This window comes from Amphibalanus amphitrite, unplaced genomic scaffold (assembly GCF_019059575.1).
Source record: "Amphibalanus amphitrite isolate SeventyFive unplaced genomic scaffold, NRLGWU_Aamphi_draft 000032F_arrow, whole genome shotgun sequence".
NCBI lineage: Eukaryota > Metazoa > Arthropoda > Thecostraca > Balanomorpha > Balanidae > Amphibalanus > Amphibalanus amphitrite.
The window spans coordinates 986,071-1,013,251 of record NW_024881528.1 but is presented as its reverse complement, the minus strand read 5'-3'; the positions used below and the strand labels follow the sequence as shown (position 1 = coordinate 1,013,251).

The window sequence follows — 27,181 nt, the reverse complement described above, 5'->3', positions numbered from 1 at the left end:
ACTATTTTTTATTTTTAGAAGAGTTCGTTACATATATTTTTTCATAAGAAATAACGAATATAAGCTCTTTTCTTGATGAATTTTTAATTCCCCCAAAATAGGCAAAACTCATCAGCTGAGCACGTTTTGAACGTATTTCTGGAGGAAGTGCATGAAGTAATGCTTTTCGACAACTGTGGCGCGTCAAAAATAGCAAGCTCCCAAGCCTTGCCCCCAAGCCCCTTCCAAGAGGTCAAGAGGTATAAGGTTAATTTTTTAGCATGAGTGTGGGTTGTGATAGTTGTTATCAATATGGATAAAATATACAAAAATGTTAAGCAATTTTCCCCTACCAGCTACTCATGTCAGCTATAAGGTCACTCGTATAGGTCTGTTCGTGCTGGCTGGAATCATAGAGATCTTATGACATGCACTTAAAATCGTGGCGATTCAGTGGGTCTTTTTAAGACCCCGTTTTTGAGATATTCGCGAAAAACCACAAGGGGGGGTGTTCAAACACCCCCCCCAGCAGGGCGCGGGTTAAGCAACTTATTTTCAGCCAGTAGCGTGCCAATATGGCTGAGGCATTGTCAGCCTGAAGAAATCATCAAAAATATTGCTGTTCTTTCCTTACTGATTTCATTGCTGAGGTAAGCAATGAAATTTGTAGCATGATTTCATTTTCAGTGTTTTTATTGGATTCCAAGCTTGCCTAAAAAGATTCCCTCATTCAGGTTCTCATTAATCAAGGTCATAATTTGACCGGACAGGGTCACCGGTCATGCTGTATGTTAGTCGATCCGTATCGTCGAGCTGAACACATTTGACGTGTTTTCACCACTCTAGCACATCTCTATCTCTATCGTTTGCAAACGGCCTGGGCGGCCCAGTCAGTTTGCAAACGGACTGAAAAGTCAGGCCGTTTGAAAACGGTTTGAAGTTCCAGGCCGTTTGCAAACTGCATGAAATTTCAGGCCGTTTGGAAATCGCCTATATAGGCCATATGGCAGCTATTAGGCATCAGGCCGTTTGCAAACGGCCTAGCTAGGCAGTTTGAGAACTGTCTGGTCAGTGTGAAGACAGCTGGACAATGTTGAGAGCAATAGTTTGTTGAAACACGACTGTTAGCAATCTGTCGCCCCATGGACTGCCTGTGGCATGATTTCACCAGGTTCCATAAGCTGGATGAATCTTAACCCTTGCCCGTATAGGGGGGGGGGGGGGTCGAACGGACCCCTCCCCTTCGGTTTTTCGCGAATAGCTCGCGTAAAAAGCGGCCGATCGCGACGAAGCTTTCAGAACCCTCACGTTTATCATTTTACACCTACCCTGAAATTTTCATGACCCTGACCTTAATGACCTTTGACCTGTGACCTACTTTTCGAGACCATGTTTGGCTGGAATCGCGATTTGGCGTATGTCGGCTCGCATTGCCGCGTGTTTGCCGTCTTTTCGTGGTTTTAAGCGTTCAAACATCGGATATGATGTTGCTCCCATGCATTAGGGTGGGTATCAAGGTTACCGGAAGGTCAGGTCAGGTCATTGACCTTTGATGACCTCGGCTCACTTTTTCGAGTTTTACATTTTTCTAGGCCACTTTTTGGAGCTGAATTCGAATTTAGCAACCATATGAACATTTACGAAGTAGTTTTGGTGCCTTCGTAACATGTTACGAAGCTGTCAGAGGCGATTGCCACCTACTACGAATACCCTTACTGGTTGACCTGACCCATGACCTGACCCGACCTGGCCTAAATGCATGAAGACATCATCTGTGATCAAAACTAACATGTTATTCGTGATCAGCACCCCGAAAAACCCCATAGCAGCGACGCTTTACGACTTTCTAACAGGTCCCGATTTTCCCGACTTTTGGGTCATTGACCTGACCTGGAAGGTCAACCGATGACCTAGGACCTTACAATTGGGTCTTATCGGCTTCCTCTCGTGACGGGCAACACGCTCGTTTTTTTCCGCGAAGCTCTAGCTCGATCAGGGGCGAAACGGCAAGGGGGGGGGGGTCCAACGGACCCCCTCCCCCCTTATACATTCGCGGCTGGAAAAAAAACACCAATACGGGCGAGGGTTAAAACCTTTTAGTTATTGTCGGGAACAGGGCCGAGACGAGCACATGGACGACTAGAAAATGTTCGACGTAGACTAGTCCTTCCGCAGACCCGAGCATCTACCAATCTGGATCAATCAAGTTACCTTCAAAGGTTGTTGTACTTCGCCAGGCCGTTTGAAAACTGACTAAGCCGTTTTCAAATTGCCTATAGGCCGTTTCCAAACGGCCGGTGTTTTCAGGTCGTTTTCAAACGGCGTGACTCGGCCAGACCGTTTGCAAACGGACGGAGGTTTCATACGGCCTGTAACATATATGTACATATGTTGTATGCTCCCATTCAATGATACATTAACCCTCGCCGGACCTATTGGTTTTCTACGTACGCGCCGGCCGAGGGGGGGGGGGGTTGGTAAGTACGACCCCCTCGCCGTTTCGCCCCTGATGGAGCTAGAGCGTCGTGGAAAAAACGATTAAGGTCTCAGGTCAACTGGTGACCTCTGAGGTTAGGTCAAGTAACCAAGGGCACAGGTTCAGTTTTCATAAATAGCTTGGCAAAAAAAAAACGGTGGCAGAGCCGCGATTTTGGCATCATCGTGTTCGCCTCGCTCAGGCGCGTCGAATGGCATTTTTTTTTTTTTTTTTTGTTCGGGTGAGGTCAACTTGAAGTGTTCACCTCGGGTCAAGGTCAGGTCAGCGCCCCCCAGGTCACGAAGTTGGTCGGAGGAGGTCATGTTGCACATCAGTCGATTCGGCAGGTCTTCCCGAGTCCATTGGTGGCTTTCCCGGCTCGCTACATAGCTCAATTTGATCAGGAGTTATTGACGAAAAACTCCAAGTTATGACCCTAGTGACGTCATAAATGACGTCACGCAAGGTCAGCAATACAAAAGTGAAGAATTGAATATTGCAAGGAGTGCATGAAATCACGATTCCGTGTGGTTGATATAGTGTGAGATCGTTCCCGGCGCCAAAATAGCAGTTTTCATTTTTTCCCCCATTTACCTATAATGGTGAGGTCACGTGACCGAACTGATCTCATGTGATCTTTAGAAGAAAAAAAATCCGAGATATAAAAGTTGTGAGACCTCTGGAGGATACTACGTCCTGTAAGTTTCATCTCCCTGTTAAAGCTCCTTTGGCACTGAGAGCGTTGTGAAGTTGCGACATCTGAAGACCGTGCAGAGGTTCACGTATGACGTCATAGGTCAGTGACCTGACCTGACGCGAAAATGCGGTTGGTGTCAAAAGATCTGGCTTGAATCAAGGGTCAGGCTTGCGAAGTTTCAGCTCTCTATCGCCAGCGTGTTTGGAGCTATCGCGAAAAAAATCTAGGGGATGGCACCCGCCCTCCCCCCTCGGCCGGCGAGGGTTAATGATACATTTAGTAGGTACCTGTTAGGAGCATAAGGTTAAAACATGCCTAATTTCATTTCATTAATAACGCTCTAAAGCGTCATAGCTATACAAAAAAGAAAAGGTGTACCTACTTAAAGGAAACAGTCCACTTTCCTGAAATCAGTATTTTGCTATTGATTTATGATTTTTTATGCTCAAAATAATCATGAAATAAAATAAAACCTTTTTGTAAAAACAATTATTTTCTTTATTTTAATATAGGGCGAACTATATTCTATGTAAAATAATGTTTGACGCGGAAGCTTATTACGCATTGACCAATCATATTGCGTAGCTCAAACCTACGAATACTGCATTGGCTGTAAGCAGCACGCTGATTGGCTGACGATGACGTGGCTGCATTCCTGTGCAAGGCACGCATTCCTCTACAAGGCACTCTTTTCGGAACGAGAAATGGAATTTCTTCGTCTAGGGTGATCGTTGAGCCGTAAAAGCTCCTGATTTGTGCTAGTCTCAGCTCAAGCTACGAAACTGCTATTCCAGCTCAAAACCCCATGTTAAAAGTGAACTATTTCCTTTAAAGCCGATAGCCCTACGGGGCGCGGGTTAATGAAGACTTTGAAGAGAGTACCTGATTCAGTCAGTTTTAGGTCATGTCATATATCAAGTCATCAGATGTCATGTTAGCTCAAAAATTTCCTTTTTGATGCCCTGAGATTAGAAAAGAAAACATTTCAACAACCTATGTTCTGCATCAATTACAACAAAATTAAGTCTCTGTGCCATTTCTTGCACCACATCTTTCAAATTACACATCTCAAAGCAGGAGTGTTATGCACTGTACACCCTTAGTAGCAGTGACTGCAGAAGTCCTAGAGCTGCCATGAGTAAGCATGCACTGCTGGGGCTGTACCAGTACACGTTTCACACCCTCAGCAAGTCAGCACACTCTGCCACAGGTGTTAAAGTTGAGTTAGAGATGGCATCAATACACCCATCCCATCCCACTGGCACCACCTCGATTTGCAGCAATATGACCACTACATCAATGCTGTATTTACATGGTGGTATGATGATCCTCTTGGGCAGAGGTTGGGCATGCGGCATGCCTCTCATTAACCAGTTGTCAGCTAGCCCACCTGAGAGGGTTAAACAAGGTCAAAATGCTGTTTTTGGTCGTGAACCAGTTGCCTGCAATGGGCAGATATCTTACCCACCAAGCCAGGTGATGCTCCTCGTCCCTGTTGTTTTTGCACCCGCAATGTGATGAGGAATTTGGTCCTGTTGTCCCACTTCCTGCGCAGACCGGGAGTGGCGGTCGACTTAAAATGCGGCAAATGCGTATCCATTGCTGGACAGCTGGTCTCTAACGAGTTTAGCTAATGATTTCCATCATTCTCTGTGTATTCGTGTTGCGAATAAGTCCTCTAGCTCAGTCGTTTAGTCGGTCTTTGTAAACTTACGTGTTGTCGGGGTTTTAGCTGTTCGTGATGAATAAATCGTGTATTCAATGAATATTATATTCATTGTCTTCCGTTCCAAGATTACTCGTGATATACATATTTGGCGGGATTCAAAGCAAATTCCGCGATTCCACTAGATCGTGGAATGACGTGTGTGGATTGCGTGCAGTGCTTGATTCCTCATCCATCCAGCATCTAACCAGGGCCCAATCTTACCAATGCCGTGGATGCAGATGCCGTGGATGCCTACCACGGCGGCTGAGCCACGGCACTCCATTTACCCAATCTCACCAATGCCGTGCCACGGCATTTCTATTCACGGCATTTTGCCCACGGTACAATTCAGCGCCAGCAGAAAACACGCAACGTGATTGGTCAATTCTTGTCACCTTCGCTATCGGAAATTGTGCGTATTGCTTGTGAACAAGTATAGCTCTCTATTTAAAGTTTTGTCGGGCGTTTATTTGTTTTAGAGCCATACATATGTGTGAAGGACAAGTTATTTGTGGAAAACGTGATAGCAAGCTAAGAAAAACTAAAGCCTGCCTAAAGAATTCTCCTGAAAAGCGGATTACTGGCCTAGTAAACTTTCGCGAGGACATTCTCGCGCTGAGAAAATCGAGTGGATTAGATTTCAACTTCGTTTCGCTGCTCATCATTTCTATTTACTTGCTGTTAAGATATTGCAACAATTTTGAGATAAAATTATTGAAGTAACGATCTAGTGATAGCTCCGCTGTTGTTTCTAAGACATTGGAATAATGCAATTGAAATGCAGCTCGTAAAGTTTAAACTTTGGGTACATGCACCCGGCCAGCTCAAGCTATAGCCTTATTTGCTGCTTTTTACGAGCACGATAACAAAAGGAATTACTCAAAATATTGAAGAAACCCGTCTACATCTCAAAACCATAACATATCAAGAAAAAGGCATTCAGTTCAGAAGTCAGATTGAGACGCATGAAGACAGCATGCTCCGTAGCTGTCTGTGCCAGACAGAAAGTGGTAAAATATGCATTGTGAGTGCTGATACTTGTTTGACAAGTTTACGGTATTTAATTGTTTTAAATATTTACTTAGAAATCATGAAGGATGTTTGTGAGACGTCCGGACGGGGTGAACACTGAAACACCCATATTATAGCATATATAGATAGGTTTGGCATTGGTATGATTGGGCCCAGATGCTAAAATCGCCTCCACGATCTCGTATGGATTTGAAAAATAAGACCATATAATGAACAAACATGTTTATTTTTATGGATTTGATTGTGATTTTAACCCTGGAAAATACATGTTTTTTGAAATAATAACTATGCGTGTAATCGTCGCTCTAAGATGTCAAGGGCATTATATGAAGAATTCTTTACTTTAAAAAAATAATCGTGTCAAATATTGCATAGTAATATCCTCCCAGCGACCTATCCCTTTCACAACACCCGCCATTCACGGCACTAAAAGGTGGCGTGAATGGAACGGCCACCGACAGCGCAAACAGCTGATTATTTGTGTTTGTTCTGCCGCCTTCGCGGCAGCTTGTGCCACTGCCCATGTTAAAGCACTGCCAAAATGCCGTGGATAAACATCGACCGCATGCCGTGAATGAGATGGCGTGAATATCTATCCACGGCATTGGTAATATGCCGTTGCCGTGAATGGGCTCCATTCACGGCATTTTGCCTATTCACGGCATTGGTAAGATTGGGCCCAGATGCCGGAAGGTCAGCTTGCCCCTCCAGTGCGAGGATGTTTGAAAGACACAGTTTGCATCCTCTAATTTTGTTATCGATAAAACATTCGTCTCTAGTAAGGCGGACGCGCTCGTGTTTTCGTTGTTGAGGGGGCCCATGTGAACATGAAAAGACCACAAGGTCGATCGGCGTAGGACGATCTCGGCATCACGACGGACTCGCATGACGCACAGATTGAACGTGCATCAAGTGCTATGATATTCAGATACACTTTCAAATGCACATTCAAAAAAACTCACCAAATGCAAAGTTTTGGCTACCATCGTGTAGCCAGGAAAGCCCTGATTCTGAAAATATATATCCCAATACATGACACTCAATAGTTTACGAGATATACCTGTTTTCCTTTTGAAGGTCATTCAAGGTCATATAGTGGCAGGTCATCAAAAAACTCACCAATATACACCAAAATTACAGGATATATAGTACAAAGCAGCCTCCATCGAATGGTGGTAGTCGCTATTCATGACATTTCTGCGTTTTTGGTAGAGGGGCCATTTTTATTTTCAAATGCCTATCTCGCTAATGTTAACACTGCCTGACTTAAAGGCCAATAACTCCCAAAGTACATCACCGTTCTCTTTCATCTTTTGGTGACACGTTTGCAAGGCCCTGGGGCAGTTTTTGGTCAAATGCCTACCCATGACGCCTTCTCAAAACTTGTGTACGCGGCTTTGAAAATATGACATTTTTGGTGATGCGGTCAAAGTCATAAAAAAGAACTCACCAATATGCACAAAATTACAGAATATATAGTCCAAAGTGACCTCCATCGAATGGTGGTAGTCTCTATTCATGACACTTCTGCGTTTTTGGTACAGCGGCCACATTGATATTCAAATGCCTATCTCGCTAATGTTAACAGTGCCTGACTTAAACGCCAATAACTCCTAAAGTACATCACCATTCTCTTTCATCTTTTAATGACACGTTTGCAAGGCCCTAAGGCAGTTTTTGGTTAAGTGCCTACCCATGACGCCTTCTCAAATCGTTTGTACGCGGGTTTGAAAATTTGATATTTTTGGTCATACGGCCAAAGTCAACAAAAAAGAACTCACCAATATGCACAAAAATTACAGGATATATAGACAAAGTGACCTCCATCGAATGGTGGTAGTCTCTATTCATGACACTTCTGCGTTTTTGGTACAGCGGCCACATTGATATTCAAATGCCTATCTCGCTAATGTTAACGCTGACTGACTTGGATGGGTATAACTCCAAAAGTACATCACCGATCTTGTTTAACTTTTAGTGGCACCTTTGCAATGCCCTGTGGCAGTTTTTGGTCAAGTGCCTACCCATGACGCCTTCTCAAAACTTCTGTACGCGGGTTTGAAAATTTGATATTTTTGGTCATACGGCCAAAGTCAACAAAAAAGAACTCACCAATATGCACAAAAATTACAGGATATATAGTACAAAGTAGTCTCCATCGAATGGTGGTACTCACGATTCATGACACTTCTGCGTTTTTGGTACAGCGGCCACATTGATATTCAAATGCCTATCTCGCTTATGTTAACACTGCCTGACTTAAAGGCCAATAACTCCCGAAGTACATCATCGTTCTCTTTTATCTTTTGGTGACACGTTTGCAAGGCCCTAAGGCAGTTTTTGGTCAAATGCCTACCCATGACGCCTTCTCAAAACTTGTGTACGCGGCTTTGAAAATATGACATTTTTGATGATGCGGTCAAAGTCATAAAAAAGAACTCGCCAATATGCACAAAAATTACAGGATATATAGTACAAAGTGACCTCCATCGAATGGTGGTAGTTTCTATTCATGACACTTCTGCGTTTTTGGTACAGCGGCCACATTGATATTCAAATGCCTATCTCGCTAATGTTAACAGTGCCTGACTTAAAGGCCAATAACTCCCAAAGTACATCACTGTTTTCTTTCATCTTTCAATGACACGTTTGCAAGGCCTTAAGGCAGTTTTTGGTCAAGTGCCTACCCATGACGCCTTCTCAAATCGTTTGTACGCGGGTTTGAAAATTTGATATTTTTGGTCATACGGCCAAAGTCAACAAAAAAGAACTCACCAATATGCACAAAAATTACAGGATATATAGTCCAAAGTGACCTCCATCGAATGGTGGTAGTCTCTATTCATGACACTTCTGCGTTTTTGGTACAGCGGCCACATTGATATTCAAATGCCTATCTCGCTAATGTGAACGCTGACTGACTTGGATGGGTATAACTCCAAAAGTACATCACCGATCTTGTTTAACTTTTAGTGGCACGTTTGCAATGCCCTGTGGCAGTTTTTGGTCAAGAGTGCCTACCCAAGACGCTTTCTCAAAACTTTTGTACGCGGGTTTGAAAATTTGATATTTTTGGTCATACGGCCAAAGTCAACAAAAAAGAACTCACCAATATGCAGAAAAATTACAGGATATATAGTCCAAAGTCTTCTCCATCGAATGGTGGTACTCCCGATTCATGACACTTCTGCGTGTTTGGTACAGCGGCCACATTGATATTCAAATGGCTATCTCGCTAATGTTAACGGTGACTGACTTGGATGAGTATAACTCCAAAAGTACATCACCGATCTTGTTTAACTTTTAGTGGCACGTTTGCAATGCCCTTTGGCAGTTTTTGGGTCAAGTGCCTACTCATGACGCCTTCTCAAAACTTGTGTACGCGGCTTTGAAAATTTGACATATTTGGTGATGCGGTCAAAGTCATAAAAAAGAACTCACCAATATGCACAAAAATTACAGGATATATAGGCCAAAGTGACCTCCATCGAATGGTGGTAGTCCTTATTCATGACATTTCTGCGTTTTTGGTACAGCGGCCACATTGATATTCAAATGCCTATCTCGCAAATGTTAACACTGCGTGACTTAAAGGCCAATAACTCCCAAAGTACATCACCGTTCTCTTTAATCTTTTAATGACACGTTTGCAAGGCCCTAAGACAGTTTTTGGTTAAGTGCTTACCCATGAAGCCTTCTCAAATCGTTGGTACGCGGGTTTCAAAATTTGATATTTTTGGTCATACGGCCAAAGTCAACAAAAAAGAACTCACCAACATGCACAAAAATTACGGCATATATAGTCCAAAGTGACCTCCATCGAATGGTGGTAGTCTCTATTCATGACACTTCTGCGTTTTTGGTACAGCGGCCACATTGATATTCAAATGCCTATCTCGCTAATGTTAACACTGCCTAACTTAAAGGCCAATAACTCATAACGTACATCACCGTTCTCTTTCATCTTGTAATGACACGTTTGCAAGGCCCTAAGGCAGTTTTTGGTCAAGTGCCTACCCATAACGCCTTCTCAAAACTTTTGTACGCGGGTTTGAAAATTTGATATTTTTGGTCATACGGCCAAAGTCAACAAAAAAGAACTCACCAATATGCACAAAAATTACAGGATATATAGTCCAAAGTGGTCTCCATCGAATGGTGGTACTCCCTATTCATGACATTTCTGCGTTTTTGGTACAGCGGCCACATTGATATTCAAATGCTTATCCCGCTTATGTTAACGCTGACTGACTTGGATGGGTATAACTCCAAAAGTCCATCACCGATCTTGTCTAACTTTTAGTGGCACGTTTGCAATGCCCTGTGGCAGTTTTTGGTCAAGTGCCTACCCATGACGCCTTCTCAAAACTTTTGTACAAGGGTTTCAAAATTTGAGATTTTTGGTCATACGGCCAAAGTCAACAAAAGCGAACTCACCAATATGCACAAAAATTACAGGATATATAGTCCAAAGTGGTCTCCATCGAATGGTGGTACTCCCTATTCATGACATTTCTGCGTTTTTGGTACAGCGGCCACATTGATATTCAAATGCTTATCCCGCTTATGTTAACGCTGACTGACTTGGATGGGTATAACTCCAAAAGTCCATCACCGATCTTGTCTAACTTTTAGTGGCACGTTTGCAATGCCCTGTGGCAGTTTTTGGTCAAGTGCCTACCCATGACGCCTTCTCAAAACTTTTGTACAAGGGTTTCAAAATTTGAGATTTTTGGTCATACGGCCAAAGTCAACAAAAACGAACTCACCAATATGCACAAAAATTACGGCATATATAGTCCAAAGTGACCTCCATCGACTGGTGGCAGTCGCTATTCATGACACTTCTGCGTTTTTGGTAGAGCGGCCACATTGATATTCAAATGCCTATCTCGCTAATGTTAACGCTGACTGACTTGGATGGGTATAACTCCAAAAGTACATCACCGATCTTGTTTAACTTTTAGTGGCACGTTTGCAATGCCCTGTGGCAGTTTTTGGTCAAGTGCCTACCCATGATGCCTTCTCAAAACTTTGTACGCGGGTTTGAAAATTTGATACTTTTGGTCATACGGCCAAAGTCAACAAAAAAGAACTCACCAATATGCACAAAAATTACAGGATATATAGTCCAAAGTGGTCTCCATCGAATGGTGGTACTCCCTATTAATGACATTTCTGCGTTTTTGGTACAGCGGCCACATTGATATTCAAATGCTTATCCCGCTTATGTTAACGCTGACTGACTTGGATGGGTATAACTCCAAAAGTACATCACCGATCTTGTCTAACTTTTAGTGGCACGATTGCAATGGCATGTGGCAGTTTTTGGTCAAGTGCCTACCCATGACGCCTTCTCAAAACTTTTGTACAAGGGTTTCAAAATTTGAGAGTTTTGGTCATACGGCCAAAGTCAACAAAAACGAACTCACCAATATGCACAAAAATTACGGCATATGTAGTCCAAACTGACCTCCATCGAATGTTGGTAGTCTCTATTGATGACACTTCTGCGTTTTTGGTAGAGCGGCCACATTGATATTCAAATGCCTATCTCGCTAATGTTAACGCTGACTGACTTGGATGGGTATAACTCCAAAAGTACATCACCGATCTTGTTTAACTTTTAGTGGCACGTTTGCAATGCCCTGTGGCAGTTTTTGGTCAAGAGTGCTTACCCAAGACGCTTTCTCAAAACTTTTGTACGCGGGTTTGAAAATTTGATATTTTTGGTCATACGGCCAAAGTCAACAAAAAAGAACTCACCAATATGCAGAAAAATTACAGGATATATAGTCCAAAGTGGTCTCCATCGAATGGTGGTACTCCCGATTCATGACACTTCTGCGTTTTTGGTACAGCGGCCACATTGATATTCAAATGCCTATCTCGCTAATGTTAACGGTGACTGACTTGGATGAGTATAACTCCAAAAGTACATCACCGATCTTGTTTAACTTTTAGTGGCACGTTTGCAATGCCCTTTGGCAGTTTTTGGGTCAAGTGCCTACTCATGACGCCTTCTCAAAACTTGTGTACGCGGCTTTGAAAATTTGACATTTTTGGTGATGCGGTCAAAGTCATAAAAAAGAACTCACCAATATGCACAAAAATTACAGGATATATAGGCCAAAGTGACCTCCATCGAATGGTGGTAGTCCTTATTCATGACATTTCTGCGTTTTTGGTACAGCGGCCACATTGATATTCAAATGCCTATCTCGCTAATGTTAACACTGCGTGACTTAAAGGCCAATAACTCCCAAAGTACATCACCGTTCTCTTTAATCTTTAAATGACACGTTTGCAAGGCCCTAAGACAGTTTTTGGTCAAGTGCTTACCCATGAAGCCTTCTCAAATCGTTGGTATGCGGGTTTCAAAATTCGATATTTTTGGTCATACGGCCAAAGTCAACAAAAAAGAACTCACCAACATGCACAAAAATTACGGCATATATAGTCCAAAGTGACCTCCATCGAATGGTGGTAGTCTCTATTCATGACACTTCTGCGTTTTTGGTACAGCGGCCACATTGATATTCAAATGCCTATCTCGCTTATGTTAACACTGCCTAACTTAAAGGCCAATAACTCATAACGTACATCACCGTTCTCTTTCATCTTGTAATGACACGTTTGCAAGGCCCTAGGGCAGTTTTTGGTCAAGTGCCTACCCATAACGCCTTCTCAAAACTTTTGTACGCGGGTTTGAAAATTTGATATTTTTGGTCATACGGCCAAAGTCAACAAAAAAGAACTCACCAATATGCACAAAAATTACAGGATATATAGTCCAAAGTGGTCTCCATCGAATGGTGGTACTCCCTATTCATGACATTTCTGCGTTTTTGGTACAGCGGCCACATTGATATTCAAATGCTTATCCCGCTTATGTTAACGCTGACTGACTTGGATGGGTATAACTCCAAAAGTCCATCACCGATCTTGTCTAACTTTTAGTGGCACGTTTGCAATGCCCTGTGGCAGTTTTTGGTCAAGTGCCTACCCATGACGCCTTCTCAAAACCTTTGTACAAGGGTTTCAAAATTTGAGATTTTTGGTCATACGGCCAAAGTCAACAAAAACGAACTCACCAATATGCACAAAAATTACAGGATATATAGTCCAAAGTGGTCTCCATCGAATGGTGGTACTCCCTATTCATGACATTTCTGCGTTTTTGGTACAGCGGCCACATTGATATTCAAATGCTTATCCCGCTTATGTTAACGCTGACTGACTTGGATGGGTATAGCTCCAAAAGTCCATCACCGATCTTGTCTAACTTTTAGTTGCACGTTTGCAATGCCCTGTGGCAGTTTTTGGTCAAGTGCCTACCCATGACGCCTTCTCAAAACTTTTGTACAAGGGTTTCAAAATTTGAGATTTTTGGTCATACGGCCAAAGTCAACAAAAACGAACTCACCAATATGCACAAAAATTACGGCATATATAGTCCAAAGTGACCTCCATCGACTGGTGGCAGTCGCTATTCATGACACTTCTGCGTTTTTGGTAGAGCGGCCACATTGATATTCAAATGCCTATCTCGCTAATGTTAACGCTGACTGACTTGGATGGGTATAACTCCAAAAGTACATCACCGATCTTGTTTAACTTTTAGTGGCACCTTTGCAATGCCCTGTGGCAGTTTTTGGTCAAGTGCCTACCCATGACGCCTTCTCAAAACTTCTGTACGCGGGTTTGAAAATATGACATTTTTGGTGATGCGGTTAAAGCAATAAAAAAAGAACTCACCAATATGCACAAAAATTACAGGATATATAGTCCAAAGTGACCTCCATCGAATGGTGGTAGTCCTTATTCATGACACTTCTGCGTTTTTGGTACAGCGGCCACATTGATATTTAAATGCCTATCTCGCTAATGTTAACACTGCCTGACTTAAAGACCAATAACTCCCAAAGTACATCACCGTTCTATTTAATCTTTTAATGACACGTTTGCAAGGCCCAAGGCAGTTTTTGGTCAAGTGCCTACCCATGACGCCTTCTCAAATCGTTTGTACGCGGGTAAGCGAGTTAAGTCAGTCAGTGTTAACATAGGCAAGATAGGCATTTGAATATCAATGTGGCCGCTGTACCAAAAACGCAGAAGTGTCATCAATAGAGACTACCACCATTCGATGGAGGTCACTTTGGACTACATATGCCGTAATTTTTGTGCATATTGGTGAGTTCGTTTTTGTTGACTTTGGCCGTATGACCAAAAATCTCAAATTTTGAAACCCTTGTACAAAAGTTTTGAGATGGCGTCATGGGTAGGCACTTGACCAAAAACTGCCACAGGGCATTGCAAACGTGCCACTAAAAGTTAGACAAGATCGGTGATGGACTTTTGGAGTTATACCCATCCAAGTCAGTCATCGTTAACATAAGCGGGATAAGCATTTGAATATCAATGTGGCCGCTGTACCAAAAACGCAGAAATGTCATGAATAGGGAGTACCACCATTCGATGGAGACCATTTTGGACTATATATCCTGTAATTTTTGTGCATATTAGTGAGTTCTTTTTTGTTGACTTTGGCCGTATGACCAAAAATATTAAATTTTCAAACCCGCGTACAAAAGTTTTGAGAAGGCATCATGGGTAGGCACTTGACCAAAAACTGCCACAGTTCATTGCAAACGTGCCACTAAAAGTTGAACAAGATCGGTGATGTGCTTTTTGAGTTATACTCATCCAAGTCAGTCAGCGTTAACATTAGCGAGATAGGCATTTGAATATCAATGTGGCCGCTGTACCAAAAACGCAGAAGTGTCATGAATAGCGACTGCCACCATTCGATGGAGGTCACTTTGGACTATATATGCCGTAATTTCTGTGCATATTGGTGAGTTCTTTTTTGTTGACTTTGGCCGTATGACCAAAAATATCAAATTTTGAGACCCGCGTACAAACGATTTGAGAAGGAGTCATGGGGAAGGCACTTGACAAAAAACTGCCTTAGGGCCTTGCAAACGTGTCATTACAAGATGAAAGTAAACGGTGATGTACTTTATGAGTTATTGGCCTTTAAGTCAGGCAGTGTTAACATTAGCGAGATAGGCATTTGAATATCAATGTGGCCGCTGTACCAAAAACGCAGAAGTGTCATGAGTAGAGACTACCACCATTCGATGGAGGTCACTTTGTACTATATATCCTGTAATTTTTGTGCATATTGGTGAGTTCTTTTTTGTTGACTTTGGCCGTATGACCAAAAATATCAAATTTTGAAACCCGCGTACAAACGATTTGAGAAGGCGTCATGGGTAGGCACTTTACCAAAAACTGCCATAGGGCCTTGCAAACGTGTCATTAAAAGATTAAAGAGAAAGGTGATGTACTTTGGGAGTTATTGGCCTTTAAGTCACGCAGTGTTAACATTAGCGAGATAGGCATTTGAATATCAATGTGGCCGCTGTACCAAAAACGCAGAAGTGTCATGAATAAGGACTACCACCATTCGATGGAGGTCACTTTGGACTTTATATCCTGTAATTTTTGTGCATATTGGTGAGTTCTTTTTTACGACTTTGACCGCATCACCAGAAATGTCATATTTTCAAAGCCGCGTACACAAGTTTTGAGAAGGCGTCATGAGTAGGCACTTAACCAGAAACTGCCACAGGGCATTGCAAACGTGCCACTAAAAGTTAAACAAGATCGGTGATGTACTTTTGGAGTTATACCAGTCCAAGTCAGTCACCGTTAACATTAGCGAGATAGGCATTTGAATATCAATGTGGCCGCTGTACCAAAAACGCAGAAGTGTCATGAATCGGGAGTACCACCATTCGATGGAGAATACTTTGGACTATATATCCTGTAATTTTTGTGCATATTGGTGAGTTCTTTTTGTTGACTTTGGCCGTATGACCAAAAATATCAAATTTTCAAACCCGCGTACAAAAGTTTTGAGAAAGCGTCATGGGTAGGCACTTCACCAAAAACTGCCACAGGGCATTGCAAACGTGCCACTAAAAGTTAAACAAGATCGGTGTTGTACTTTTGGAGTTATATCCATCTAAGTCAGTCAGCATTAACATTAGCGAGATAGGCATTTGAATATCAATGTGGCCGCTGTACCAAAAACGCAGAAGTGTCATGAATAGAGACTACCACCATTCGATGGAGGTCACTTTGGAATATATCCTGTAATTTTTGTGCATATTGGTGAGTTCTTTTTTGTTGACTTTGGCCGTATGACCAAAAATATCAAATTTTCAAACCCGCGTACAAAAGTTTTGAGAAGGCGTCATGGGTAGGCACTTGACCAAAAACTGCCACAGGGCATTGCAAACGTGCCACTAAAAGTTAAACAAGATCGGTGATGTACTTTTGGAGTTATATCCATCCAAGTCAGTCAGCATTAACATAAGCGAGATGGGCATTTGAATATCAATGTGGCCGCTGTACCAAAAACGCAGAAGTGTCATGAATAGAGACTACCACCATTCGATGGAGGTCACTTTGGACTATATATCCTGTAATTTTTGTGCATATTGGTGAGTTCTTTTTTGTTGACTTTGGCCATATGACCAAAAATATCAAATTTTGAAACCCGCGTACAAACGATTTGAGAAGGCGTCATGGGTAAACACTTGACCAAAAACTGCCATAGGGCCTTGCAAACGTGTCATTAAAAGATTAAAAAGAACGGTGATGTACTTTGGGAGTTATTGGCCTTTAATTCACGCAGTGTTAACATTAGCGAGATAGGCATTTGAATATCAATGTGGCCGCTGTACCAAAAACGCAGAAGTGTCATGAATAAGGACTACCACCATTCGATGGAGGTCACTTTGGACTATATATCCTGTAATTTTTGTGCATATTGGTGAGTTCTTTTTTATGACTTTAACCGCATCACAAAAAATGTCATATTTTCAAAGCCGCGTACACAAGTTTTGAGAAGGTGTCATGAGTAGGCACTTGACCAAAAACTGCCACAGGGCATTGCAAACGTGCCACTTAAAGTTAAACATGATCGGTGATGTACTTTTGGAGTTATACTAGTCCAAGTCAGTCACCGTTAACATTAGCGAGATAGGCATTTGAATATCAATGTGGCCGCTGTACCAAAAACGCAGAGGTGTCATGAATCGTGAGTACCACCATTCGATGGAGACTACTTTGGACTATTTATCCTGTAATTTTTGTGCATATTGGTGTGTTCTTTTTTGTTGACTTTGGCCGTATGACCAAAAATATCAAATTTTCAAAACTGCGTACAAAAGTTTTGAGAAGGCGTCATGGGTAGGCACTTGACCAAAAACTGCCACAGGGCATTGCAAACGTGCCACTAAAAGTTAAACAAGATCGGTGATGTACTTTTGGAGTTATACCCATCCAAGTCAGTCAGCGTTAACATTAGCGAGATAGGCATTTGAATATCAATGTGGCCGCTGTACCAAAAACGCAGAAGTGTCATGAATAGAGACTACCACCATTCGATGGAGGTCACTTTGGACTATATATCCTGTAATTTTTGTGCATATTGGTGAGTTCTTTTTTGTTGACTTTGGCCGTATGACCAAAAATATCAAATTTTCAAACCCGCGTACAAACGATTTGAGAAGGCGTCATGTGTAGGCACTTGACCAAAAACTGCCTTATGGCCTTGCAAACGTGTCATTAAAAGATTAAAGAGAACGGTGATGTTTTTTGGGAGTTATTGGCCTTTAAGTCAGGCAGTGTTAACATTAGCGAGATAGGCATTTGAATATAAATGTGGCCGCTGTACCAAAAACGCAGAAGTGTCATGAATAGAGACTACCACCATTCGATGGAGGTCACTTTGGACTATATATCCTGTAATTTTTGTGCATATTGGTGAGTTCTTTTTTATGACTTTGACCGCATCACCAAAAATGTCATATTTTCAAAGCCGCGTACACAAGTTTTGAGAAGGCGTCATGGGTAGGCATTTGACCAAAAACTGCTTGAGGGCCTTGCAAACGTGTCACCAAAAGATGAAAGAGAACGATGATGTACTTCGGGAGTTATTGGCCTTTAAGTCAGGCAGTGTTAACATTAGCGAGATAGGCATTTGAATATCAATGTGGCCGCTGTACCAAAAACGCAGAAGTGTCATGAATCGTGAGTACCACCATTCGATGGAGACTACTTTGGACTATATATCCTGTAATTTTTGTGCATATTAGTGAGTTCTTTTTTGTTGACTTTGGCCGTATGACCAAAAATATCAAATTTTCAAACCCGCGTACAGAAGTTTTGAGAAGGCGTCATGGGTAGGCACTTGATCAAAAACTGCCACAGGGCATTGCAAAGGTGCCACTAAAAGTTAAACAAGATCAGTGATGTACTTTTGGAGTTATACCCATCCAAGTCAGTCAGCGTTAACATTAGCGAGATAGGCATTTGAATATCAATGTGGCCGCTGTACCAAAAACGCAGAAGTGTCATGAATAGAGACTACCACCATTCAATGGAGGTCACTTTGGACTATATATCCTGTAATTTTTGTGCATATTAGTGAGTTCTTTTTTGTTGACTTTGGCCGTATGACCAAAAATATCAAATTTTCAAACCCGCGTACAAACGATTTGAGAAGGCGTCATGGGTAGCCACTTGCCCAAAAACTGCCTTAGGGCCTTGCAAACGTGTCATTAAAAGATGAAAGAGAACGGTGATGTACTTTGGGAGTTATTGGCCTTTAAGTCAGGCACTGTTAACATTACCGAGATAGGCATTTGAATATCAATGTGGCCGCTGTACCAAAAACGCAGAAGTGTCATGAATAGAGACTACCACCAATCGATGGAGGTCACTTTTGACTATATATCCTGTAATTTTTGTGCATATTGGTGAGTTCTTTTTTTATGACTTTAACCGCATCACCAAAAATGTCATATTTTCAAAGCCGCGTACACAAGTTTTGAGAAGGCGTCATGGGTAGGCATTTAACCAAAAACTGCCCCAGGGCCTTGCAAACGTGTCACCAAAAGATGAAAGAGAACGGTGATGTACTTTGGGAGTTATTGGCCTTTAAGTCAGGCAGTGTTAACATTAGCGAGATAGGCATTTGAAAATAAAAATGGCCCCTGTACCAAAAACGCAGAAGTGTCATGAATAGCGACTACCACCATTCGATGGAGGCTGCTTTGTACTATATATCCTGTAATTTTGGTGTATATTGGTGAGTTTTTTTGATGACCTGCCACTATATGACCTTGAATGACCTTCAAAAGGAAAACAGGTATATCTCGTAAACTATTGAGTGTCATGTATTGGGATATATATTTTCAGAATCAGGGCTTTCCTGGCTACACGATGGTAGCCAAAACTTTGCATTTGGTGAGTTTTTTTGAATGTGCATTTGAAAGTGTATCTGAATATCATAGCACTTGATGCACGTACAGATTGATTGAAGGCTGGTCACTCAGCGTTCGTGACATTAATGGCCCCATTCGGCTGTTACAATCTTTAACGTTTTACACCCATCTTATGGGTTCAGTTTGACATCTTACTGTGTTTCAGATGCATTTGTAATTAACGATATGTTTTGTCTTGTTTCCAGACCATGGCTCCATCTAATTCCAATGATTACCCATTATATTTACCTCTAATATGAGTTGGTTTAGTTCAAGATATTTTACCATCGGGTAATAATTTTCAAGAGAAATGGCTGAAGCAAGTTCGGGGCAAGATTTACATGTTCTCCGTGCCAACACTGGAATGGCCAAAGAAAATGACGTCGCGCCCCTGGACCCAACAATTAGCAGCGCTGATGTTTACAGAATGTGTAAAAAGATTGCACAACTGACAAAGGTAAGTGACAAGTGTTATTGTGCAATGTGTAGTCTTTATTTCTCTCTGGCATATCCAGCCAGCAGTGCATTTCGACACAAACTTTTGGGGTATGGTTCCTGATATAAATGTCAAAACACTTAAATTTGATAAAAGTGAACCTGTTTTATGCTCATTGAGATAAGCATGCACTTATTTATGGGACACACTTTCGTCGGTGATTTCACATTTCTATGCTTTCAGGTAATATATAATCTGAATGTGAAGAACGACGAACTGGAAATTTACCAAACTCGCATGCAGCATGACTACGAAAAGAAGATGTGGAAGCTCACTGCTGATGTGCAGCAGCACGTCAGCAACGCTGCCTCCCTGGTAAGTGGATCAAGGCTCAAAGCCTGTGCTTTACCCACCCACGATTATGATGTGTCTTGTGCTGATATCGTTATATCGTGTGCTCGCATCACTGAACTCTATAATATGGCCCACATTGAAAAGTTCCCATTTGCCTCGACAGATGCGCACCGAGTCGACTCGCTCGGCTGAAATGTCTCAGCTGCGGGCCCATCTGGACGAACAGATGGCGCTGTCTAATAGCCTTGCTGAGGAGCTCAAACGGACCAAGCAACAGTAAGTCCAGTGCTTGAATAGACTCAGTGTGTTAGTACTATATCAGATAAGAACGGACATAGTTCGATGATTTAGTGTTTTGTCGCACTTATAAACTTTGCAGGCTTCTTTGTCATTACCACGATAAAGTCGTAAGTCTGTGTTTGACTGCCCATCTCTGCCTTTGTGTGTATTTCCCAGACACGAAGCGGAGCTGTCTGCCGCCGCCGAGGAGTCGGAGCGGCGGCTGGCGGCGCAGCGGGCGGCGCTGGCCGAGGCCGAGGAGGTGCAGCGCTCGCAGTCGGACAGGCTGACGGAGGTGGAGACGGAGCTGGCGGCCGAGCGGGCGGCGCTGCTCCGGAGCGGCCAGCAGAGGGACGCCCTCCAGCAGAACGTGCTGCGACTGGAGCGTCAGCTGCGGGAGGAGGCCGACCGGGCGCAGACGTGGCGCGCAGAGAGCGAGCGCGCCGCTGCCGAAAGCGAGAGGACGGCGGAGGAGGCGGCAATGCTCAGGTGGGTGTGGGCCCGGGCGGTTAACTGGTGGATTGTGGGATTGTGCTATACCACATTGTCAGTTTGACGGAAATGGTAGGTAGTTCAGGTCTAATGGTGATAAATCAGCAACCATTCCAATTTATGGTTAGCATTTTATCGGTTTATTTGGCCGTCTTTTGCATGCGCTTTGTTTGCTTTTGTTTTATGAGCGTTTCCCTCATTCCACGTGTATTGCTGATTCAAGGTCGGCATTCGGACGTGCGCTATGCTGCTGCTACCCGTCTCCACTGGCCGGTCTCACTGGTTGATGCGACTTCTGACATGTCTCTCTCCGTGTCACCAGGCGGGAGCTGGCGTCTGAGCAGCAGCGGTTGGAGCAGCTGCGGTCCGAGCTGAACGAACGCCAGCGGCAGTTGGAGGAGACGCTCTCCCGGGAGCAGGCGCTCGGCGCCCGGCTGACGGAGCGGCAGCAGGAACTGGACCGGCTGACCTCTGAACTGTCCGCCTCGGTGGCCGAGCTGCGGGACCGGGACGGACGGCTGGAGCTGCAGGAGGGCCGGCTGCGCGACCAGGACGCCCGGCTGGTCACGCTGACGGAGCACCTGCAGAGCCGCTGCGAGCAGCTGCACAGCGCGCAGGCGCAGCTGGAGGCGGCCCGACAGCAGGCGCGCCAGCAGACCGCCGAGACGGAGCGGCTGACTGAGCGACTTCAGACACTGCAGACCGAGGGCGCCGCCGCGCGCAGCCGCGCCGACCAGCTCTCCCAGCTGCTCATCGCCAGGGACGGTGGGTTCAGCTTGTTACAGGGTTATTTTGTTTTTGTTTTCTATGCTAATAGGTAACATGATTTACTATTAGTCACCATTTCATCTGCTGGGTGTGGGTGATGTATTCTCTTTTATTAAGCGGTTATTTCACACTAGAGTTTTGAAACTTGAAGAGCATGGGATCGGACGTTATTTTATGTCCTTGACTATTTTCCGTTAACGCTCGGCCTGTCCCTCTCACCCCTGACCATGCGCCTCCTCCCTGGCAGCCACCATCAGCCAGCTGGAGTCTGATCTGGCCGCTGCCGAGTCTGCCGCCGCTGAGGCCAGGGCCGCCGCCGAGTCTGCCGCTGCCGCGTCCGAGGCCAATCCTGCGGGGACTGAGACCGAGTCGGCCACAGCAGACCTACAGACGGAACTGGAGCAGACCCAGCGCCTGCTGGAGGAGTGTCGGAGCGAGCTGGAGGAGGCGCGGCAGCAGCTGGAGGAGTTGGAGACGCAGCGGGAGGAGCAGTCGCAACTGATGCAGGCCGTGAGAACTGACAGATATCTGAGGGGTGGTGGAGTATTCAAGACAGGAAACTGGGACCACCGCTCGGCTGAAGTGGGTCACAATGTTTGATTGAAGATGCGAGAATACCAGAAAAGAATTATAGTTCAATACAGTGTCGTTTCTTGTTTTACCAATTGTTCCATGCATTAATTTTCACCTGAAGTTTACGTTTTACATTGACACTGCTATCAAGCTTCGCTGATTTTTTTCAAACATGGCCTGACTTTGATGCTTGATCACTTACCCTGTCATGGGGTCGCCCTTGACGACAGTGATATAACCGTGTTTTGTTTACAGGCGCTGGAGGAGAGCGCCTCTCTCGAGTCCGACTGCCGCCGCCGGGTGGAGGCCCTGCAGACGGTGACTGCCGAGCGCGAGCAGCAGCTGATGGACGACGCTGAGACCCGGCTCAGGGAGGTGCGCCGAGACTGCAAACGCAAACTGGACGAGCAGCAGCGCGCGGCAGAGGTGAGAGTCTGAGCGCCGCGGCTGGAACGGGCAGGGGATGGGTAGATGGGGAGTTCAGTGCGCTGTTGCTAACTAGCTGACTTCGAATGACGAGTAAGCCTGTTCGGGGCCAAGTTCGCTGTTGGCTGCTGTATTAAGTATCAGCGTTTGCAGCAGTTAGCAGTCGTGGTTATGCATTGTTGCCAAGTTGAATAATGGACAGAAGATGTAGACGTCGTGTCGTTTCACGACTGACCGTCCGTTTTCTGGTTCGTTCAGGAGCGCCTGGCCAACATGCGTCACACGGTGGAGGCTGAGCTGGCGGCCCAGAGAGAGGAGCTCGACCAGCGCAGCGCCAGCGTCGACAGGAAGCTGGCTGAGGTGAGGTGAACGCTGCCGACATCGGCAGTGGGGTAGCGAGATGTGGGGCAGACGGTTCATGGCATGGCGACTCCGTCACCACCGATGTACGGTAGTATGCTAAAGTTCTTCCTCACTTGGCATCGTTTTTCTGTTCACTTGTGCAGTTGAATGCCACTGTCACATGCCACATTTAGAGGAAACGTTCTTTAGGTGAAGAGAATACGCATAATTTTTGTTGATTTTTATTCCAATGTTTTTTTTTTAGTGGAGCTGTCTGTGTAATTATGGCCATTTTCCCCGCAGATGGAGTCTCTCCGTTCGTTTGAGGCGGAGGTGGTGCAGCTGCGAGGCCTCACTCACGAGCTGATGCGTGAGCTGCGCGTGGGCACGCGCCAGGTGGAGCTGTGTCGAACACAGGAGGCGCGCACGGCAGAGGAGAACCGGCGGCTCACTGAACTGGTCAACAAACACAATAGCACGGTGGCCAGTGTACAAAAGGTATGCTGACTTCCGCACTGCTCTTTTTTCGACATGAGATGTTTGGTTATGAAAGCAAAAGGCATAAAACTCGTCGAAACTTACCCGCCCTGTGTCTCTGCAGGAGCAGCAACAGCTGCGACTGCAGCTGGAGCAGCAGCTGCGGCTGCAGGCTGAACAGGAGCGCGCCGCCCTGGACGCCCAGTGGGAGGACCGGCTGCGAGAGGAGCGGCGCACGCTCAAGGCCGAGCTCGACTGTCTGCACTCGGAGGAGAAGCACCTGGCCGTCGAGTCGATGCGGCTGGGTCGGGAGCAGCGGCTACAGGAGGCCGAGCAGTGCGCCCGGCAGCTGCAGCGGCAGGTCAGTCGAGTGCCCGTCGGTAGAAGGTAGATCCTGTTACAGGTAACATATTGATGTCTTTATTTTAGGCGTATCCAGCATAGATAGTTTATGTTTATCGGGATGTTAAGACATTGTAGGTATGAAAATGAACGTGTGTAGCGTTGTTTTTGCCTTTTAGCCGGCTGGTGACCATCTGTCTCTCCCTGGCCCTCAGCTGGAGTGTGCCGCTGATGAGCTGAGAGAGCAGCAGAACCGCCACGAGATGGAGCTGGAGGAGCGGGAGCGAGAGGCGGAGACGGTGATCGCCAACCTGCACCGTCAGCTGCAGGCGGCCACCGCCACCTCCGGAACGGAGAAAACAACAGGTCAGACGTCGGGCCTCGCTTTCCGCCGCGATTGTTTTTGGACGCTTCCCGTCAGTTGACTTTATGTACTTCGTAAATCTAAGAATATTTTTTCTTCTTCCAGGCGTCCGACTCTGAAAGGGCCCGCTCTTTCTCATTTTGCCAGATGTATCCCGCATTATTCACCCAGTTGTGAGGCTAGCTGTACACAGTTTGATAATTCACTCCTCTGCCCCTGTCTACAGGGCTGGTGGCGGTGAACGGCGGTGTAGGGGATGCGAACGGGAACGGCAGCGCCGCACAGACGCCGTCACTCGGCCGATCGCCGGACGGCAGTGATGACGAGGATGGTGGCGGCGACGCCCGATCCCGGATCGGTAAGTGTTGAATGGGGCTCGGCATCGGCAGGTTGAATTCAGAGTGAGACGCGGAAAAACAACGCAAAGAGCGGCACAACGTAGCAGCGAAAATGTCAATGTGGGAAATATGATAAAACGTCACGAATAATTATGCGTGTCATAATATGGCCATGGCAACGTAGGGTGTAGTGCAAGAAAGGCGTGAATCGGTCACAAAGCAGTCGAGTAACTGTGGGTCCAGATTTACAGACTAAATACCGGATGAAGAGAGTAGATGTTCGGAATGTTTTAGCGGGACACTGAGAGAAGGGGGACCGGGCAGTGTGGGGCTGGATAGCTTCACAAAACGGTGTGTGACTGACTGGTCCGTTCCCCGCGGTCAGAGCACGCGCTGCGGCACCGTCCGCCGCTGCGGGCCGCGCTGTCAGCGCTGCTGGCGGAGCGGGACCGGCAGCTGGCGCTGCTGCAGCACCAGCTCAGCGCCGCCGGCGAGCAGCACCGCTCGGAGCTGGCCGAGCGGGCGGCGGCGGCCGACCGGCGCGCCGAGCTGCTCCGCCAGCAGCTGTCGGACGCCGCCGACCGCGCCGAGCAGCTGCAGCGGCAGCTGGCGGCGGCGCACGGGCGCGCCGACCAGCTAACCGGCGAGGTGGCCGAGCTGAGACGGGAGCACGAGCAGCTGGCTGAGCGGGCGGCTGAGAGCGACCGCCAGCACCTCAGGTGGGTCCGGCCTTCACTGACATACGGTTTACTCGTCACCTTCTGTGGTAGATAAGAGTACGTAGCTATTTAGTTGCCGTTCCATAGATCGCGCTGTAATGATTGTGTGCGACCATAGTCTAACCTTTTGCTTATTGATCCTGCTTAGTTAATTCATATGGTTACCTGATATTAATCTAGCTTGCTATGAAATATGTGGAAATGATGTTGGCAGTTAGCCTAGTTAACCCGTAGTTGACCTGTATCGTTCCGTTTCTCTTCCAAACGGTCTCCCTCCTCCACCGTTCCCGACACTGCGTTCCTGTTCCCGATGCTCGCGTTTCTGTCCCCACCACCGGCCACCCCGAAGCTTTCCATCGGTGATTTATCTCCTCCCTCGCTGCATGACAACCCCTCGTGCCCGACCTCCGACCGCTCCCAGTCATGTATCTAACCTCCCTATCCTGGCTGGGGCGGCAGTGAGCTGGAGTCGGTACGAGCCCAGTGTCGGCTCCAGGTGGACAGTATGCAGCAGCGTCTGTCCGGCCGGCTGGCGCGGCTGCAGGCCGCCGGCCGCGCCGCCGCGGACCGGATCGCCAACCTGGAGAGACTGTAAGGACAGCTTTATGTTCCTTCTTCCTCCTCTATCACACTGAAGAGTTTAACGTGCGAAGCTTCTCTCTGCTTCCTGAGAACTTGGTTGATAACGCTCTTTTTGCAATATGAATGGTCTCTTTTATTACCGTACGAGTTCGATGTTTAGTTTACGATCCTGGTGCAGCTATGGAGAAACACTTTGGTATAAAGTACAATGATAGGGTGATGGCACAATGCACATGTTTAACGTTCATCATTGAAGTAAATGGCCTGACCTGGCCTTATTGAACCGATTGGTAAACTGAGCGATCTGAAGCCACTATCCGTAGTACACTTTAAAAATAAGTTATCAGGCGTAGGCCTGATTGTCTTGGGGTCAATGTCACGCGTGTCCCTGTCTGAACCCGCCGCTGTCTGTCCTGTCGTATGAGCTCACTTCTTATGGTCTTTATGCCTGAACGATTTGTGTTGCAGACGTCGTATTCAGCTGTTGTCGTTGCCGTTTTATGGTCTACATTCCGCGCCGTTGCCTGATCCCTCTGCCCGTGTTTCTCGTGTTCTGACTCCGGTGTGCGCGTGTGCCGGCAGTGCAGCGGAGGCGGCCGACCGGCAGCGTCCTGAGGACGCCGCCACCATCCTCCGGCTGCAGGAGGCGCTCCACCACACCGAACTGCAGATGGACGCGCTCCGCCGCGAGAAGCAGCAGATCGGCCTCGAGCTGGCCAACCGGGACGCCAGCTACAGCCGTCTGTTCCCCACGGGCGCGCCGCGCGTCGGCGTCATCGATCCCACGGCGGCCAGCGGCGGCGGCGGCGGCCGGGCCCCGCCGCCGGCGCCGCCGGCGCCGCCGGCCCGCCAGCAGCGCCGGCCGGCCGGCCGGCCGGGCAGGCGCTGACACCCGGCCCGTGCCGCCGCCGGGCTCCGTACTGCCCTCTGTCGTCTGTGGTACATGGTCCGCGGGTATAACAGAGTCTAGTCCTCAGCTGTGAACTGCCGCCCTGTTACTTGTTGTAGCTCACTAAATTGTTGCAAGTCTTTCCCGTCGCAAAGAGGTGGTAGCTTTTCACTTGTATATAGTGAAACTGGTATCTTGAAGCTCGAGGGAACTGGTATCGAAGAGTAGAAACAAAGCCAAAACCTTGTTGCTAGTCATTGGAAGGTAGAAAATGAGTTGCAGTAAACTATATATTATAACATTTGTTGCCTTTTAAATGCTGGTTTGTGCTGTTCTCTGTTAGCAACTAGGCAATGAATCGTTGTTATTATGAACTCAGGACTCAAATGTAATTCGAATATGCTGATCTTGTGAGCTAAAACAGCGCTTAGTGCCTCGCACACGAACATTATGGTGCCTTACTTTGGTCGTTGCTGTGCCTCTAACAATAAATAAATGAAAAGTAAAAACAGCCGTGGGTTATGGTTGTTGTTTATTATTGTTTTGTGAGTGTTGTGCATAGCTT

General features: G+C 45.9%; 2 protein-coding genes across 3 annotated transcripts; both read left to right on the top strand.

Annotated features, from left to right (window-relative positions):
* The first annotated feature begins 179 nt into the window (after positions 1 to 179).
* LOC122368676 (trichohyalin-like) lies at positions 180 to 23,964 on the top strand. The gene is made up of 12 exons (XM_043342853.1): positions 180 to 231; positions 19,442 to 19,692; positions 19,915 to 20,046; positions 20,189 to 20,301; positions 20,482 to 20,793; positions 21,119 to 21,561; positions 21,812 to 22,074; positions 22,393 to 22,563; positions 22,822 to 22,923; positions 23,209 to 23,403; positions 23,507 to 23,769; positions 23,940 to 23,964. Exons 2-12 carry the CDS (start codon positions 19,546 to 19,548, stop codon positions 23,962 to 23,964), a joined length of 2,166 nt encoding a protein of 721 aa, XP_043198788.1. The 5' UTR covers positions 180 to 231; positions 19,442 to 19,545.
* Positions 23,943 to 27,128, top strand: LOC122368435 (translation initiation factor IF-2-like). Of its 2 annotated transcripts, XM_043342359.1 has the most exons (5): positions 23,943 to 24,090; positions 24,315 to 24,446; positions 24,812 to 25,145; positions 25,605 to 25,736; positions 26,310 to 27,128. In XM_043342359.1, the coding sequence occupies exons 1-5, from the start codon at positions 23,988 to 23,990 to the stop codon at positions 26,614 to 26,616; spliced, it is 1,008 nt and encodes a 335-aa protein (XP_043198294.1). In that variant the 5' UTR covers positions 23,943 to 23,987; the 3' UTR covers positions 26,617 to 27,128. The 2 variants fall into 2 exon arrangements, with proteins under 2 accessions (XP_043198294.1, XP_043198304.1); XM_043342369.1 differs by lacking the exon at positions 25,605 to 25,736.
* The last annotated feature ends 53 nt before the right edge of the window (positions 27,129 to 27,181 follow it).